A 19,941-nucleotide genomic window follows, 5' to 3' on the forward strand; every position below is an offset into this window, starting at 1 on the left:
AGAGTTCCAGAGCTTTGACGTGTAAGGGAAAGAAGTAGGTATCAAAACGGCCCACCCTTGAGTTGCCGATGGCCGCACAGTAATCCTCTGACGCAGCAGCTTGCCGAGTATTGCGTGGTCTAGCTAGTGGTGGGGGTACATAGGTATGCATGAATAACCGGGTGGGCTTTTATCCATTAGTATGTTCATATCTTTTCTGCCTTTTTTCATTCATCCTGTCGCAAGTAATTGAGTATCTTAACAGATTTTTTTTAACAGTGATTAGCCTATGTATGATGTTTGTGGTACACAGACATTGAATACACTCCAGTATGTTTTTTACTGGCCCTTCATATGTTCAGTACTGAGATGTGTAGTAGGGTGTATGTGGGTGTATAATCACCTCTCTGTAATTACCTATTTTTACGGTACGGGGAGAGAGTTTTACACTCTTGGGGCTCCATGTCTGTGTGTGATTATTTTGTGTATGTTGCGGGGAGAGTTTTACACTCGTGTTGCTCCGTCCCTTAACCTTGTTATATGTACCTTGTCTTTACTCCTGTGTGTGTCTGTGGATGTGTGTGTATGTGTGTGTGTGTGTGTGTTATTACATATTTGTCATTACCTGTTCCGAATGTATTGGGAAGGGGTGCTGCGTTCGTGGGACCCCATCTCTTCTTGTATGCAGTGTGTAGTGTTGTGTGTGTGTGTGTGTGTGTGTGTGTGTGTGTGTGTGTTTGTCACTAACGTGTGTGTGCTCGTACGCTCGCACAGCCTGCCAGTAAGCACGAGCAGCAGCAGCAGCGACCAAACGAGTCACGCCGACGTCCAGCCGGGGGGCGGCGCCCCAGCTACTGCCAAGCCCCAGGGTCTCCGCGGCATCAGGTATACTTCCCACGCACGTCTCCTCCCTCTCCTCCCTCCCTCCCTCCCTCTCCCGCCTCCTCCCTCATTTGCATGATCTGTTGGTGGGTGACGGACGCGTCACATGGTGGAGGGTCCACGTGCATGCTGAGTACCTGTTGATAAGCCCGAGTGGTAGATGCTTGAGTACCTGGACTGGTAGATGGTCTACATGCATGCTGAGTACCTGGTGGTAAACTCGAGTGATGGAGGTGTCAATACCTGGACTGGTAGAGAGTCTACTTGCCTGCTGAGTGCCTGATGGTAAACTCGAATGGTAGAGGCTTGGGAAACCGGACTGGTAGAGGGTCTACATGCATGATGAGTACCGGGAAACCGGACTGGTAGAGGTTCTACATGCATGGTGAGTACCGGGAAACCGGACTGGTAGAGGGTCTACATGCATGGTGAGTACCTGCTTGTAAACTCGAGCGGTGGTGGCCTGAGTAAGACTTGGTGGTAAACTAGGATAGTGGAGAGTACTGTTGCATGCTGAATGCTTACTAGTAAACTCAGGTGGTGGAGATGAGAGCTGGTGGTAAAGTAGAATGCTGGAGGGTGTAGATGCATGATAAGTACATAGTGGTAAACTCGAATGGTGGAGGGTTGAGTGTCTGGCATGGTAAACTCGACACATGTCAAGTACCGGGTGGTAAACTCATCACATAGTGGGCATCCATGCGTGATGAGTACCTGATGGTAAACTTTAGTGGTGGAGGGTTTACACCTGGTGGTAAACTAGTGGTGGAGGATATTGTTGCATGCTGAATACCTGTTGCTAAACTATAATATAGGAGGGTACAAATGCATGATGAGTATGTTACGGTAAACTATGAGTGGTGCAGGATATACATGCATGCTCGGTGCTGGTGGTATACTAGAATGGTGAAGGGTATACATGTATTCTGAGTACCTGGTAGTGAACTAAAGTGGTACGTGCCATGTCTTTACTTCCGTGTATATTCTGTACACAGAGGAATACATGGAGAATACCTGGTGATACGCCGGACTGTTGGAGAGAATACGTGCATGCTTAGTGCCTGGTGGTAAACTGGACTGTTTGAGGATGTACTACGTGCATGCTGAGTGCCTATCCGTAAACTAGAATGGTGGAGGGTATAAATGCAAGCTATTATGTTGTCCGGGGAAAGGTCATTTGCTTTTCGAAATAGTAAATGAATTTTTTTTTTCGAGTTTGGAGGTAATGTAACGCGTCTTGCTTCCTCAGGTCCAAGTTTTCCAAGTCGAGCGGCAAGGAAGGGAAAGAGTCTCCCAAGTCCTCGCGGAAGGACAAGGATCGCGAGGAGCGAGAGGGGTCGAGGAGTTCGCCGCGGGGAGGTCACAAGGCTCACCGCGACCCCCGCGCTGAGCGTGGTGAGAGTCGCGAGAGGAGCGGACGGGAGGAGCGCGGAGGCAAGAAGGGCGAGAAGCTGACCTTAGAGCTGGATGGCGGGTCCCGCTCACGTCCACAGCAACACGCCCCGCCCCCCACCCAGGCTGACCAGGTCAGAGAGCAGCGCGTGGCAGCGCTGGCCCCTCGCCCAGACCCCACCACCGCGGGTCAGACCGCAGATCCTCAACTGCCCCCAGCTCTCCCGCCTAAGGAGAACTCCCACAGGGACCACGCTCCTGTCCCACAGCCTGAAATACTCTCTGCAGCCATGCAGCAGCAACAGCAGCAGCATCAGCAGCAACAGCAGCAGCAACAGTCTGCCGAGCATGGGCTAGCCTCCACGCCAGGCAGCCCCTTACTCCCAGGCACTCCAGGCACTGGCATCCCAAAGCCCACAGCCCACGTGAAGGGCCAGACGAAGACAGTGCCACCGGAACGCACGACTCCTACCACGACCTCTCCCAACGTGAACACTCCCCAGCAGGCGAAGGATTACAACAAGATGGTTCGCCACACGCCCGGCGTGTCGACGCCGAAGGTGGTGGTGGGCGCAGGTAGTGGCGCACCGCGGGCGGCCGGCACTCCTGCGGGCACTGAGGGCAACGCGACGCCGGAGTCGCGGGATCCTAAGGGTTCCCTGCCGCGGCAGAAGCAGCTAGGGAGGCGGGAGGACTCCGCCACGGGTATCAGCGTGGCGCTAGTTAGCCCAATGCCCAACCCCCGTGAGAAGGACCTGGTGACCCCCTCGGAGTCTGGCTCCAACATTAGCGAGTCCTCCCAGAGCAACAGCGGTCATAGCAACAGCAACTCCTCGGGCAACTCCTCTGTGATCTACAAACCCACCAGCTCCGAGGATGGCAGCGATGGTGATTTCAAAACTCATATTGGGAAGGTAACCCACCATCACATCTCGTTCTGTCAGACAGGTGAATATGTGGTGATTACTACATGAAATAACCAATTCTTCGTTATGGCTTAAAGACTTTTATTTATGAATGGTGTTTCGCAGGTGGACGAAAAAAACGAAGCGGAAGAAGGCGACGAAGTAATCTTAAATATTAAGCCGATGCAGCCCCTAGTCCGCGCCTCGCAGTACGGCTACATGAGAGGTCTGGCCCTTCATCAGGCCCGTACTGTACCCCCATCACTGCACGTCTCCAGGCTAGGTACGTACACCACTTGGGCTTTTAGTTAGGTCTGATACTTGTCATTGTTTCCGAAAGGAAAAATAAAGTAGCTAGAAAAAGGTAAGCAATTAATCAGACATTGATCACGTATAATGCAACGTGAGCCTCTCGTATATGGCAGCTTTGAAACATTAATTACTGGTGACCTGCTAATTATGATTTCAATCAGCCACTGTTCATAACCACTATGGTGTCCAAATGGAAGTCACCTTGCATACAACTGGTTTACAGAATGAGTGTTAGCCTTACTAACAAATGGGTTAAAGGTAGCAGGTAAGAGTGGAAACAGGAGTTAAGAAGTCATTCTTTCCAACGAGTTTCGACAGAATTTTCTGAAGGAAAATACTAATTTTCCTCCTAAGAAGAGAGCGTCAAAACTACTTGAGAAGAATACATTACTTACCTCTCGCTTTCAGTCTTCGAAACCACCTTTAACCCGGTGCATAATGACAGTACAGTAGAAAACTGACCTAGAGCTCCTCCCTCTCCCTCCTCCACAGCCCTGCAGGACAGTGCTAACACTGTGCCACAGAAGGGAATGCGCCTCGGACCGCATCTCAAACGGCCGCCGGGGACCAACCAAATGATCGACGCCGACTACAGCGACCTGGACAGCGTTGAATTAACGAACGGTAAGTGTTCTGGTCTGCTCTTGGAGGGTTAAAGGTAGTTAACGATATGTAAGATCTGATCTCCTTGCGTAGGGTAATTAACGAATTGCAACTGTGTTTTTGTCTCCTTTATAGTCATTAACGGACTCTAAGCACTCCGGTCTTATCTTTAAGTGTAATTAAAGAACTGTAAGTGTTCTGGTGTCCCCGTGAAAGGTAATTAAGTACCTGTAATTGATCTAGTCTCAAACGGTAATTGAGGTCAGGTACATATCGGTAAATTTCGGATTTTTCGTGACCAAATTCATTCTAATACTCACCCCTTCTTTGCTTCTTTTCAGCGAAATTATCTGGCAATGTAGTACGGAAATCATTTGCACCAGTTTATTTCTCCTGTGATTTATTTTCGTGTTTCATAGTTTTTATCCTCGTGTGCTGCAGCGAAAATGTGCGGACTTAAAAATTTTTTCATCCCCGAGCACTTGACCGAAGATGGCTGTAACCTTGAAGCTTAAGAAATTTGTGTGTTCATAATCCTTTATATATATTCAGTCTGTGAGTTGCGCGGTCCGCTCGATTAGGATTAGCATCTTTTTTTAAGCCAATGATTTCTTTAGAGCAGTATGCCATCACAAAGTCAGTATCGTGATGTGGTAAGGTTTATTCAGCCCGCCTTTTAGATTCGTGCTCTGGTCCGATTCGGCAGATCACGATCCACCTCCGCTAAAAGCCAGTGGGAGTAGAAATCAAAGATTAGTTGGGCTTTACTGCCTGAATACGCAAATCTTAGGTTGGGTGTAAGGTAACTTGGTATGATAGCCCGTGACTTAGGTCATCGTAAGGTATTTCAAGTGATTAGGTAATGAGACCAACTTGAGGAAAAGCGCTTTTTGACGTAAATCAAAACTATATTACAAAATTTGACAGTTCATGGTCCAGCGACTGATTTTTTTTATTCCTATGTTGATTATTTGTTTTGGATTATTTACTGTTAAGTTATTTTTGGATTATTTACTGTAAGTTACTTTTTTTCCCCCTGATGATTAATGCTCCATTTTTCTCCACCTCTTTAACCATGTGTAGGGTACATGTCGGACGGAGACGTGTTACGTAACGTGGGTTACAAGTCCTCCAACTCGTCCGACCTGGATGGTTATCTGAGCGAGGGGGGCGCTTCTCTGTACGCCCACCGCCTCAACCAGAGGTTCAAGGAGGGCATGAGGCAGGTCCACGAAAGTATGAACAAGGTGCAACACTTTATACAGGACGACAGGTGAGTGAAACTCCTCTGTACATGTGACGGGTCGCTACCCGTGTCTTTCCTACGGTTGAGGTCGTTGGTGTAACATGCTCAGGTGGGGAAAAAGAGTATTTGAAGCTATTGGACTAAGAGCAGTGTAGATGCGGAGATTTTATTTTCATATGGGAAATGACTTTGACAACAACAGCGCTTCAGAAATAGCGAGTGGCACGTTTGTAAACTGTGGTAACGGTGTATGTTATGCAAATTAAATGTTTATATAGCAGTGGTGCAGTGTGTTTTGTATAATTTTATACACTGCAGCCTCTTGTCATATGAAGCTGTTTTGCACTGCAGGCATTACACGCAAGAAATTATTCTTAAAAAAGAGAAATATATATATATATATATATATATATATATATATATATATATATATATATATATATATATATATATATATATATATATATATATTCTAATTATGCTCATATGTGTTTTTGATCCATAGATGGATTTTTCCCCGATCTGTGAAGTTTACTGTTTCAAGATTTTGGCCTTACTGCAAAGTAGGGTACAGACATAATTGGTTTGCCCTTGCTCGTGTGTGTGTGTCCTTGTTTCCCGGGATTACGTACACGTTATCTCATGACTTGATGATTGGATTTGACCCAGTCTTGTGCCACAGATATTGCATACAAAGCTCTCTACGTAATTAAGCTGTCGAGGTCAGAAGGTCAAAGTTCAGGGTCAAAGGTCTTGTGTGCTGACGTGCTTCGTAGTGTCGTTGTGTACGCAATACCTGGCGACTTTGGAAATGTATGTGGACCTAATCTGTAACGGAGTTATTACAGAGATAGTTCTGTATACTTAATTAAGACTTCGAAATCAGGGTCCCTGGTCAAGGTCACATTGTGTCATATTATTGAGTCATAGGTCGTAACTTCAAGATATTGCTTGCTTGCTATATTGCTACTTAGATGCGTGTGTACACCATGCCTGAAGACTGGTTCTGTGGAAGTGATATAAAACCTTGTCATAGATGCTGCTTAGAAAGTTTACATATCAAGTTTTTAAGATGGAGGGTCTAAGGTCATTTTCACAAGATGACACTTTAGTGGCTACAGAACCTTGGACAGAGGCATGTGTATGAAAAACATCGCTTGACCCACCAGTAGAAAATAAGGTTTTCAAAAGTTTGTATTATGATAGAAGTAATGTTTATGAAGAATGATGATACGATATAACTGATGGAAATGTTTGTATTGCATTTGATTTGCATAGGCGCTTATTAGGGAAACGCAAATTTATTGTGTTGTCACCATTGACATCGCCGATCAGAATATTTTTTATTATCATTATTAAATGCTCCAAATATTTCAAATCATAGTGTCGCTATTTGTGTGAAAGCACGTGAACGAGGTAAGAAAAAATTATAGCACTACTCCGACAAGATCTTCCATGTTTTAGAAGAGTTTGAGTTACTCCTAGGACATCCGTCATTTTCTCTGGTGTTCAGGTGTATGTAAGAGAAAACGGACCACTCTACCTATTGATTTGGGTGTTGGCCCGGTAGTGAACAGCTCTCCTCATGACTCATGGCCTCACACTCTATATCTGATTTCTTTACCCAGAGTAGTTCTTTTGTTTTCTCCCAAACCGGATGTGATTATATATATATATATATATATATATATATATATATATATATATATATATATATATATATAGATAGATAGATTGATTTATTAATAGTTGTAGTATTGATTATTAATAGTATATATATATATATATATATATATATATATATATATATATATATATATATATATATATATATATAAAAGAATTGAGCCAAAATTTAAGGGGAAGAAAGTTGTTAGTTCCGCATGCCATTATCATAGGAAAGTATAATTAACCTTTTCTCATTGTTCATTGTTGCTGCTGTAATTAATGTAATGAAGCAGAGCGACAGGTTGGATAATATGCATAAAGACGCCATGACGTATTTTTTCCACGACCAAGATGCATTAATAAGTACGCAGAGCTGCCAGAAATATAATGAATATGATGAAATATGCAACTGAACCAGAGATTTATAACATTTCCACAGTTTCAGGGCCGAGTTTCATTTGACTTTTCTGCAGTATTTTTTAAGTCAGGAGTGGCGGGGTCGTGCGTGAATATATAATATATAGACTTCTGGTTATATATATATATATATATATATATATATATATATATATATATATATATATATATATATATATATATAACCCTTCGATGCCCGCCCTTTCCTATATATGGTTCAGACTTGTCGTCATCCCCTGGTAAGTTAAGCCACGTCTCGAGCCAGCAAAATCTTTCGTTATATCCCGTTTTGAGTGTACTAGATGTATATCACTGAGGTGTCTCTGTGTACAGTGTACATTATTGTATAAAATGTATGTGCGCATATATATATATATATATATATATATATATATATATATATATATATATATATATATATATGATTAGTGCTTTGGTTGTGTGAATGGTCAATCGCATATCCTCAACTGTAAAATACCTATTTTGTCTCATATATTGCTATTTAAATGCATGATACAACAGCTGGCTGATTCATTAACTTGCCTAGATCACTTATGTATCATTTAATAACTTCATGCTGTGTATATTTTTTTTCCTTTCCTTCTTTTGTATTTTACCTTCCAAAATCTTCCTGTTTTCTGCGGTGTAAAACAGAAGCAGTGGATTAGAAAACGAGATGGAGGTTTCCTCCCTCTCGCCATCTACCACTTCGTCAGAGCCTAGACACTTTGACGAAGAGGATGACTATTTAGACGAGGATGTAAAAGATAAAGATGATGATGATGATGATGATGGAGACGAGGAGGAAGATATATTTATAGATGAGAGGAAACCTACTGGGGTGACGTCAACGGAGTCGAGAAGCAGGAGGCGGTGAGTGTTGGATGAGCATGCGGATGTTCCCTTCCCTCCCTCAAGTAACATCATGTGTGGTTTGTGTGTGTGTGTGTGTCTGTGTGTGTGTGTGTGGCGTGCTCCCTTTACTAACTCATACACTTGTTTGCATTGGCCTTCGTGGTGTGTGTGTGTGTCCCCGTTACCCCTGAGCATAGACCCGTGCATATTCTAGAAGCTTGTTTACGACATTTCCTCCCCTCCCAATAGAACGCCTGATTCAAAATGGAAAAAAAATATATATATATATACGGATCCAATTGGATGGTTATTGATAGAATAGGATTTTGTTTGTTGGAATGTTCCCCGGCTTGAAGGATCCATGGCTTTTAGAATGGCTCTGATTCCATCCTATAATGACTCTCTCTCTCTCTCTCTCTCTCTCTCTCTCTCTCTCTCTCTCTCTCTCTCTCTCTCTCTCTCTCTCTCTCTCTCCATCCTTTTGAGATGACTACAAAGTGACAGCAGAGCAGAGAGATGCGCATCTTGCAGTGCTGTACATTCAGCTTCCTTTTTTTTTTATTTATGCTAGTGGACTTGATTCTGTTTTTTTCAATAATCAAGAAACATCACCACCACCACCATGTTTTGTGCTAGCCTAGTTGAGACAGACCCTGTTCACCTAACCTAACTCGTAGCTTTAGATAAGATACTAGCTGACCACGCAGCTTGTCCACTTTGGGATCGCATGATTACATGTTGACCTGATATGTTTAATGTTTTTTTTTTTTTTTTCAAGGTGATAATTTCATAGTTTCAGGTTACCAGGACGCTTTATACACGGAGGAAGCTCGCTCGACATATTGTATTAATTTTTTTTTTTTGCCCTGGCAAATGCCGGAAGCCATTGCGTGCACGAAGCCCGACATTGGTTGGATAACGTTTAGCAGTGCTCCGTGGGGGAGGTTAGCTGGCGAGGGGAGGCGTGAAAAGCGATGGAAAGGGAAGAGGTTTTTATGATCGTGGTCCGTCCCGGCCTCGCCCCGAAGGTGTGGAAGTGGATAGCTACTGCTGCTGCTGAAGACTCGATGAAGGGTTACGACGTATGGGAGAGAGAGAGAGAGAGAGAGAGAGAGAGAGAGAGAGAGAGAGAGAGAGAGAGAGAGAGAGAGAGAGGTGCACAGATGGGTGTTGTTGACCCCTAGGTGGGGGTAGGTTGAGACTGTAGAGCTGAGAAAGTGACAATGGCAACCCAAGCGAAGGAAGAAAATTGGTTTTAGAATGATATGCAGACTGCAGTTGCACCAGAATATCTAGACCTATTGCGAATATATATATATATATATATATATATATATATATATATATATATATATATATATATATATATATTAATATATGGCTACGTTACCACGACATACTGGTTCAGTTTCGTTTCAGAGATACGTCATTGGGAATTTGTGGCGTTGAAAGCTGTCAGTAACAGATCGTGTGATCGGGTTGGTCAAAGAAGGGGATGAGGAGGGTGGTGGCGTGGCTCGCGGGAGTGTGTGGTAGTGGTGCGTCATGACCAGAGGTGTAGGTCAGGTCACGGGACTTATGTATGTGTCAGACAGTACTCTTATGACGTCACGCACACGTAATCAAACCTTCCCTCCCCCTCCTCTACCTCCCCCCCCCCCATACCTTCCCGTAAAGGTCTGTATAGAAGGGGGATTTCCCCCCAACGCGTCACGTGCGTCATTCACACGCTGCTTTGCTTCTATCGCACTCGCCATGCACGGAGTCTGCTTGTGTGTGTGTGTGTGTGTGTGTGTGTGTCTTCCCTGTGTAAATATTGTATGGGTTCAGAGGAGACTGCCACTTTGTCATGGCGTACAACGTGCACATATTGGCTGAGGTAAAACTATATTAATGAACCCCATTGTAAATAGCTGAAATGGAAGACATATTTTTTTTTTTTGCAAATAGTTTAAGTGGAAAGTTGCAATCTGTAGCATTGTAAATAGTTAAAATAGAAACTATGACTGATCAGCATTGTAAAGATGTAAAATGAGAATTAAAAATTATAAGTTACTCAGATTGTGAATAGTTCAAGATACAGGTGTTAGGCAGAAAATGCAAGGTAATACAGACTGTGAGTATGTAATAGTACAGGAAGAAGTCTTGCCCTTCATTGAGAGATGATGGACGGATACAAAGCCTATCCTTGGCAAAGTTCATGGCAAACTGATGTGGAGTATAATTTTGAAAGTAAATAGTGGACGTATTTCTTTTATCTTTCTCTTTAACTTGAAACAGAAAGTCTTATTTTGTTATTCCGGAACGCTGTTGGGTTCCAGAGACCAGGATGTGTCTGCCAATCATCGCCTGAGATGTAGAGATGTTGCTGCTGATTGGAGAGATCATTGGTGGAGCTCATTAGGCCACGGTATATAGCTTAATCCAGGTGTTGTTGTTGGCTCATGTGTCCCACGAGGAGACGATAGTAAATTGGTTCGACTCCTGTTGGCTTCCGGTTGCTTCCACCTCCTCCTCCTCCTCTTCCTCCGTCCGCTTGCTTACCTTGGTCATTGATTGGCCAGGAGCGGGAAATCAATCGTTTGCGTAACCAATGTTTGGGGGAGTGTACGCCGTGCAGTGCGTAACACTCTGCAAGTTGTTCGTGAGGTTGCGTACATGATTCTTACTGTACACGCATCACAGTCCGATCATAAAGGTGTCGGGGACTGAGGCTAAGATGGAATAGAATGGGATGGGGGAACGGGTGAAAAGTGTGTAGAATACTAGGTAATAATAGACAAGGGGGGGGGAGAGAGAGAGAGAGAGAGAGAGGGAGGGAGGGAGAGGGAGTTGTGGTGTTGGTGTGGAAGGAGAGGGGTGTGTTGTGGGGGAGGTGCCCCACCCCTGGCGACTGTTGCTGCTGCTGCTGTTGTTGTTGTTGTTGTTGTTGTTGTTGTTGTTACTGTGCTGTAGCTTAGGGACTTGATAAACTGCCTTTTAGGTCCATGAACCTTTGCCACCTATTTTTTTGTTCATTGTCGTATGACACTTAGATTAGTATTATTGTTTTTATTTTGTTGGGGGGGGGGGGGGCGGCGGTTCACAGATGATATATTTGTTCGTCTAATTAGAGTTACAATGGAAAGTTCGTTTAATGACACATAAACGAGTCTGGGACTAATGGGTAACGAATTGTCAGGTCTTTAGTTCTCAACCCTCTTGTTACAGTGCACACAACGTACGCCCCTTCCTCCCCCCCCAAGCCCCTTTCTATTTTTTTTTTTTTTTTGGGGGGGGGGGAAGGGCCTTTTTTCTCCTTCCCAAGTCTAAAGCTCAAAGTAACATTGTGTTCTACATAGGCCTAACACCGCTGGCCTCTTCCTCCTCCTCCTCCTCCGATCAAGGTATCACCCCAGCGACACATAAGTTCTCCCCAAATATAGATTTCTGTGGCCATACGAGTGCTGCTCCCTTCCCTCCTCCCCCCCTTTTTTTTTTCCTTTTTTTTTCATCTCCGGAGGTCCGTCATCCTTCCTTAGAGGGCCGTAACGCTGTTAAAGTTGAGGCGAGGGGAGTAAAGGAAGACTACTACCAATCCCCTCTATCTCTCAATTTGCGGCGGGAGGTGGTGGAGGGGGAGGGTTGAATCAGGTGAGGGCCGCGGGCTGCTGGGTTTGGACAACGAAGGGCGGTAATGACGTGTCCCCCTCCCCCGCTCCTCCTCCTCCTCCTCCTCCTCCTCCTCCTCCTCCTCCTCCTCCTCCTCCCCCTTTTGCTCTCGGTGGTTGCACTGAAGGGGGGGGGGGTGGACTTTTACCCCCCCCTGGTGTTGGGGAGTTGCGGGAGGTGGGGTTGCTGTATAGAGAAACGGGGATAGAAATGGGAATTAGTTAGAAGGTAGAGAGGGAAAGATATGTGGGTTGATAGACCTGCGGTTGCGAGAGAGAGAGAGAGAGAGAGAGAGAGAGAGAGAGAGAGAGAGAGAGAGAGAGAGAGAGATGGATAGGGACGTAAGGCTAGATTGGAAGGGGATGATTGAAAAAAAATTATATAGCTAAGGCTAGAGTTGAGAGGGTGGAGGGATAGGAAGCTATGAAGATGGAGTTAGATTTGGAAGGGAGGGTAGAAATGTACTTTTATAGGGCTAGGAGTGGAAAGGCAGAAGGATAGAGAAGAGCCAGAAGATTTCGGAGGGAGGAGGTCACCAAGGATAGGGGACGCGAGAGTTACGCAGGCTGGCAAGGAGCTGCTGGAAACGACAGCGAACGAGTACAAGAAGTTTGAGAGGGTCGCTTAACTGTTGCGGGCGTACAGAAAAAAAAAAAAAAAATGCGAAAACATACTCGCACAATTTTTTACGGCGCCTGATGTAATGATAATGTTCTTTTTCTATTCGTTTTTACTGTACTGCTGCGCTGAAGACTTGTGAGAAAGCTTGGCCATTGACATTTCTTCAGCAGAATTTTCAAGGCTTTCTCTAAAGTAAGTGTGTCGATGGAGGAATACATAATATATATTAAGGACTGGAATATATGTTTATATATTTGATATAGGTTGTAGAAAAGACCTCATCACGTTATTTTCGTTGTTTAAGAAACTCTTTTTAAGATGACATGTGGAAAGGTCACTTGATATGGTAGCACTTTTTGGCATAAGGATGGTCAAGTTCTCGTTGCGTGGCAACAGTTTTTGGCATAGGGATAGACGAAGTCTCGTTCCTCGGTAAGACTCTTTAAATAAACACTTACATGGTATAACAGAAGGTGCATACACCTGATAATGTAGGCGGATCAAAATTACGAAAGCTTTACCTTACACGACTCATTTGGCATGTTTATCAGAGATAATTTTGCCACATTTTTCTTTCTACTGCTTTTCTTGGCGTTTTAGAAACCATGAACTGGAGGGCGTGTGATATCTGTTAGGATCTGATCCCTTTAGATGTGTTATACTGACAGTGGCTGGGTCAGTCTCGGAGCGTCAGGCGCCATGCATATTCGATCCCTCCGGCGGGAGGGAGAGGTCGCTGGGAGCCAGGCGAAAGGTCAGCGCCTTCATCCGCAGCGCCAGGGAGGCGGGCGGAGAGCTTTTTAAGCACGACGGTAAAACCCTCAAGCAGTTTGGTATGGCCCTTGGGCACGACCTTGATTAAGACCCTTGAGTACGACGGTATGATGCTTGAAGCACGGCGGTACGACCCTTGAGCACGGCGGTACGACCCTTGAGCACGACGGTACGATCCTTGAGCTAAACGTTACGACCTTATTAAGAACGACGATGAAAAAAAAAAAAGAAACTTTGAGCACGACGGGACGAACCATATCTATGGTGACCTGTCCTTTGACTTGAACTTTTAAGGGTTTTGGTTACGAGCTGTGGCCTTTTGGCTTTGCCTATTTTTATCATTCTTACCTTTTTTTTTTTAAGGTGAAAGAGTCATACAATTTATATTGTTCGTTAGGTAAACTAACAGATGCCTGTGTCAGAAATTTTTGAGATGAATTAAAAAGTATAGATTTTTTTTTTTTTGTGTTGGAGGGGGATAGATTGGATTTTTTTTTTCTTTTCTTTTTGACATTTGAGAGTCGAATTATTCTTTAGTTAAGGTCTAGTGTTTAGTTGTATTTTGGGCAATATTCATGAAGTTCATGAAAATAAGAATCTTAATGTATATTAAAGAATAGATGGGAATACGAATGAGGATATTCCTGGGTTAAGATAGGATTGAGTTGTCTCATTTGTCCACGTATATTTTCACCACTTGTTAAACAGACGACATCGTACAGTAATCGTAATGTTATTGTTCTCGGTTGTCGTGGAAGGTTTAGAGAACATACAGGAAGGTTATTTGTCCTGATGGAACAACTGTGTGAGTCAGATGATGTTTGGAAATTGAACGTAATGTTGCATATTGATGCCTGTAACATTCCTGGAATAATAATGATAATAATGATGATGATAATAATAATAATAATAATAATAAGAATATTATTATTATTATTATTATTATTATTATTATTATTATAATTATTAATATTATTATTATTATTATTATTATTATTATTATTATTATTATTATTATTACAGACAGGGAAGAAAGACTATGCTATCCATGTATCTCCTACATGACACAGATGGCGATTAACAGTATTGGGAGCAGAAGGCGAGGCGGAAATATTCTTTCCTTTTATATTATCACTTTGTAAAAATAAGAACAGGAGGAGGTTCCAAACGAGGATTTTTCCACGGACTCGCTCGTCTGCTTTTGTCGCTATCTCGATAAGTGTGTGTGTGTGTGTGTGTGTGTGTGTGCAAATACCGAAATGTATCAGATCATCAAAACCAAGAGAATGTTAAGTCATGAAAAACCGTAATAGTTAATTCCAACGATGATGATGATCGTGGTGTTGGCGGGTTTTCGCCAAAATAAAACGCAATTTTCTCGCCCGAATTGGTTTCCAAACTTTGATATTTGAGTGACTTTAAAAACCAGATTTTTCAAGGCCTCTTTTTTTTTTTAATTTATTCTTTTTACATATTTGGTACATCTGGTGATTGCTTACATGTTTCCCACGGAGGGAAATTACTACAAGTAATGCTGGTACGTCATGTCTAATGAATGTCATGTTATTCGTTGACTTTAATGGTGTAGCGGCTTGCGGTATTGACCTATACGCATGCGCGGGCCCGCATGGGATCGAATCCTGCCTGCTGCAGTTGGTCCACAGTCCATCCAACTGTTCCTCGGTGCTGGTCGATAAGATTGGGCACCTGGCTCAGGTGGCTGTGCATAGAGACGCAAATATTTTCGCTCACACCTTCACAAAAACGAAGAAATATCGTGTAGTTCTGTCGTGTATGAATCCTTCCTCGAAGAAGGTATATTGAGGGAGCATATATATATATATATATATATATAACCTTCCTCAGAGGATCTGTGCAAGAGAGGGCGTTTCCCACTGTGTAGCTGCACTGTACCCCTTTCTGGACCTCTCTCTCTCTCTCTCTCTCTCTCTCTCTCTCTCTCTCTCTCTCTCTCTCTCTCTCTCTCGTCTGGCAAACCTGCTGCTGATCGATAGAAGTACTCCAGACAAAGCAAACTCATTAGCGGTTTGTGCCTGGTACGTACACTCTCGGTAAACCGTGGTGGTCCACGTAGGTATATCGCAGCAGTGTACGACTTAAAGCCAGCAGATGTCTTGCTGGAAGTAGAAGTTGATGTATAACTCACTAGACCATTCCCCGGTGATCCGACCTCAGAACTCTGTGATGGTAGAGAGACATGCTGTATCTAAGAGCTTTCATATTTGCGCGGTCATACGCTGGTTAGTCAAGTCGTGGCATATGTTCCAATACTTTCTTGTACATAGGGGTAAGCATATTGTTGGCCTGGGCTGCCGCGAGTGTCTGCGGAGATGATTTATATCTTCTTGGAAAAAGACAAGTCACGAGAAAGAGTTCAGTTTCGTTTGTCGATTGTACATTTGAATTTTGTGTTCGTCTTTTGATGATTTATACGTGTCGCCTCTTCTTTTGTTTACAGGAACCGTAAGATCAAGCATTATAGCATTTTATGTCTTTGAGAAATATTTCAAAGTCGTCGTTGTGATATTCTCCATTGCCTGGAAAGGTAGGTTTTGTATGGAGCTTTGAAGCCTGGAAGAGTCGTTGAAGTGGCGAGAGCTTTTGGCGTGTTCCGAGCCTGGGACCCCAGATTTAGTCCCTTTGAGCATGGCGGTACGACGGTTGAGCACGAATGTTCGTGCCCTGGAGCACGGCACGCTCGAGGTGTTTTAAACAGCAGGCTGTGTGTGTGTGTGTGTGTGTGTGTGTGTGTGTGTGTGTGTGTGTGTGTGAAGCAGCTGATGATGCAGCGGCGTGTAAAAGGCAGGAGGAAAGGAAACCCGTACAAGTTTCTTCGGTATTATTGGTGATGTCAGCTGAGATGTGGCAGGGGGTCGTGTTATCGGCCATCTGGCGTGTCAGCCGTATCGTCCAAGGGGAGGTGGTCGTGAGGGTTAGGCGTGGGGGAGGAGGGAGGAGAGAAAGGGAAAGGGAGATGAAAGAGAGAGGCCTCCTGCTCAAGGATAGGAGGAGAGTGAGTGGAGAGGGGAGAGTAAGCGAGTGTTAGCCCCCGTCCTGAGAGGGAAAGGGGAGGGAGGAATTTCCAAGCCTCAACCTACCCTTTCCTCTCCCGTCTGACTTTTGAGAGAGAGACTCGGGGCAACACAGGGCTGTACGTCGGCTGGCTCAAAGCAAGACTTTAGTTTATATTATTCTGATTTTTTTCTTATCTTCGTCATCTGCTTTTGAATTTTAAAGTTTATTTTGCTGTCGTGTGGCTTTCAAAAGTTTTAAAAGATATATTATACTTTCTTTTTGTAAGTAAGGTTATTATTATTATTATTATTATTATATATATATATATATATATATATATATTATATATATATGTAAGGGAGGTAAATGCAAGAGTCCTGGAAAGAGGGGCAAGTATGAAGTCTGTTGGGGATGAGAGAGCTTGGGAAGTGAGTCAGTTGTTGTTCGCTGATGATACAGCGCTGGTGGCTGATTCATGTGAGAAACTGCAGAAGCTGGTGACTGAGTTTGGTAAAGTGTGTGGAAGAAGAAAGTTGAGAGTAAATGTGAATAAGAGCAAGGTTATTAGGTACAGTAGGGGTGAGGGTCAAGTCAATTGGGAGGTGAGTTTGAATGGAGAAAAACTGGAGGAAGTGAAGTGTTTTAGATATCTGGGAGTGGATCTGTCAGCGGATGGAACCATGGAAGCGGAAGTGGATCATAGGGTGGGGGAGGGGGCGAAAATTTTGGGAGCCTTGAAAAATGTGTGGAAGTCGAGAACATTATCTCGGAAAGCAAAAATGGGTATGTTTGAGGGAATAGTGGTTCCAACAATGTTGTATGGTTGCGAGGCGTGGGCTATGGATAGAGATGTGCGCAGGAGGATGGATGTGCTGGAAATGAGATGTTTGAGGACAATGTGTGGTGTGAGGTGGTTTGATCGAGTAAGTAACGTAAGGGTAAGAGAGATGGGTGGAAATAAAAAGAGCGTGGTTGAGAGAGCAGAAGAGGGTGTTTTGAAATGGTTTGGGCACATGGAGAGAATGAGTGAGGAGAGATTGACCAAGAGGATATATGTGTCGGAGGTGGAGGGAACGAGGAGAAGAGGGAGACCAAATTGGAGGTGGAAAGATGGAGTGAAAAAGATTTTGTGTGATCGGGGCCTGAACATGCAGGAGGGTGAAAGGAGGGCAAGAAATAGAGTGAATTGGAGTCATGTGGTATACAGGGGTTGACGTGCTGTCAGTGGATTGAAGCAAGGCATGTGAAGCGTCTGGGGTAAACCATGGAAAGCTGTGTAGGTATGTATATTTGCGTGTGTGGACGTGTGTATGTACATGTGTATGGGGGGGGGGGGGGGTTGGGCCATTTCTTTCGTCTGTTTCCTTGCGCTACCTCGCAAACGCGGGAGACAGCGACAAAGTATAAAAAAAAAAAAAAAAAAAAAAAAAAAAAATATATATATATATATATATATATATATATATATATATATGTGTGTGTGTGTGTGTGTGTGTGTGTGTGTGTGTATTATACTAAGGATTTTTGAATTATGTACAGCCCTTCAGTTTTCCAACTTTTACACATATTTTGTCACCTGTTATACGAATCTACATTTGTCTATTCTCAGGGCGTATCTTGAATCAAGGAGCACAATTGTATGTTCTCTGGGTGTAGTGTTGGACCTTGGGAATACAGATGTATGTTTTCTCAGGTGTAATGTAAAGCCCATCAGCACCTTTGTATATTCTCTAGATGTCGTTTTAATCCCAGGAAGCCGTCTTGACGTTAGACCTCCCCAGAGGGAGAATTATACAAGGCGTATGCGCCATGGGTTCGTTGTATATATGAATATATTTTTTTTTTTTCCTCCAGTATAGTTGGCGAATGTCACACAGCTGAAAAGAGAAGCTGCAAAGCGACCGGCCATGTAACAGGTTCATAAATATTAAATACGGTCGACCTCTTTGCCCCGGGGCGAATGGATCGCTGATCGTTGAGACCTGGGTAAAACGTTAAGCCCAGGGCAGAACGTTCGAAGGATATTGGGGGGGGGGGGGGACGTTGATATCTGGGAAGAACTTCAGTATATGGAGGAAAACGTTGAAGCGTGTGGGGAAAACGTTGTGACCATAGGTAAACGTCGAGGCAGGCGGGAAACGTTAAAACATACAAGATGCGTTGTGACCTACGAAAACGTAGAGGTGTGCGGAGAAACGTCTACGATCTCCCGGGGGGGGGGGGGGACACGTTGAGGCGGTGAGGGAAACGTTGAATCCTTGGAGGGAAACGTTATCGCCGAGTAAAAATGTTGAGGCTTGCGAGGGAAAGGTTGAGATCTAAGGAGACGTTGAACCCTTGGGAAAAGTTGAGACCAAAGAAGGCATCCGGCAGACGCCCGCCCAAACCAGGGGGGCAGACAGACGCCCTGCTGGAGTACGCGTGTTCGAGGACCACAGCTGAGTGGTTGTTGCGTCACAGGCGAGGCACGAGAGTTACGTAAGGTATGAAGTCAGCCTTGTTTTCCGTATCCGATCGACCGTATTACACTACATGCTTATCGGGGCTGTTGGAGGCTGCGATTGGTACATTCCTGAAGATAGTGGTATCCGGGCATGGGATCTGGTACCGAGGATTTGGTACTGAACCCAGTTCGTCAAGTGGGCCTTTAAGACGTTACATAACTTGAGTTAAAGATAATCTAAACTCCGAATTCCACCTTACTCGTAAATTGAATCACTTCTGTCGCTATATATTACAGCCGATGAGGTAGAAAATTAGAATCTACGAAGAAAAAGAAAGTTGCTGTTAATTTTATGTCGAAAATACACGATAGATTAGTTTTATAGATGCGATGGACGTGGAGGAGGCCGTAAAGGTAGAAATTTGATGATTTTATATTTTCGCGCATTGGTCCCTCACAGATTGGTTTAGGTGAGGGAGGGCCGCCCACCATCTGGGACGAGGAGGCGCCGCCAGCTGATCCGCAGGTGGCTCTACCGTCTGGTCTGTGAGGAACTGGTCTGGAATGGGGTGATTTCACGGACTGGTCTGGAGGGCGTGGGGTCCTTTGAGGGTTAGGGGGAACTCAGCTAATTTTGTGTGTCCACCGACTGGTCTGGGGGAAATTGCTTCTCTGACTGGCCCGAGACACATGGGAACTGGGATCACAACTGATGGCTATATTAATGGTGACCTTTTGGGTCACGAGTGTCATGTGTCAGTATTGACCTTGTGGGAGGGAAGTAGGGAATGTGGCTCGTCGTGAGCACATGCAGGTGGGCGAGGCAGGAGCAGCAGCAGCAGCAGCTGTTGTTCCGTTCTTGTTGCCAGGGACAATCGATCCCCGGCGGCCATATTTCCTACCTTTATGCATGATAAATGATCGTGGTACTTGGCTGGAGTAATGTGCATATCGACCAGGCGTTGGGTGACGTCACCTGTGTGAGTGTGTGTGTGTGTGTGAGTAATGCTGGACACCCTTCTGTCGCTGTGGTAAAGGATGGCTTGTTTCCTTGTTGCAAGGTTGGTTATTGTGTGTGTGTGTGTGTGTGTGTGTGTGTGTGTGTGTGTGTGTGTGTGTGTTGGGCGAATGTTTATTGGTCGTGTAGGTAGGAACCT

At 44.3% G+C, this 19,941-nt stretch overlaps 1 protein-coding gene across 15 annotated transcripts in view; it reads left to right on the forward strand.

Moving 5' to 3' along the window:
* Nucleotides 1-19,941, forward strand: part of LOC139753686 (uncharacterized) — a 661,673-nt gene that overhangs the window by 535,391 nt on the left and 106,341 nt on the right. For 11 of the 15 annotated variants that reach the window (XM_071670482.1, XM_071670373.1, XM_071670454.1 and 8 more), the window contains 6 exons: nt 754-864; nt 2,111-3,167; nt 3,285-3,441; nt 3,963-4,094; nt 5,157-5,346; nt 8,059-8,277. In XM_071670482.1, the coding sequence (XP_071526583.1) occupies nt 754-864; nt 2,111-3,167; nt 3,285-3,441; nt 3,963-4,094; nt 5,157-5,346; nt 8,059-8,277 (1,866 nt within the window). The remainder of the gene's footprint in view (nt 1-753; nt 865-2,110; nt 3,168-3,284; nt 3,442-3,962; nt 4,095-5,156; nt 5,347-8,058; nt 8,278-19,941) is intronic. The other 4 variants (XM_071670448.1, XM_071670464.1, XM_071670420.1 and 1 more) reach the window with 2 other exon arrangements.

Source organism: Panulirus ornatus, chromosome 2 (assembly GCF_036320965.1).
Source record: "Panulirus ornatus isolate Po-2019 chromosome 2, ASM3632096v1, whole genome shotgun sequence".
NCBI classification, from domain to species: domain Eukaryota; kingdom Metazoa; phylum Arthropoda; class Malacostraca; order Decapoda; family Palinuridae; genus Panulirus; species Panulirus ornatus.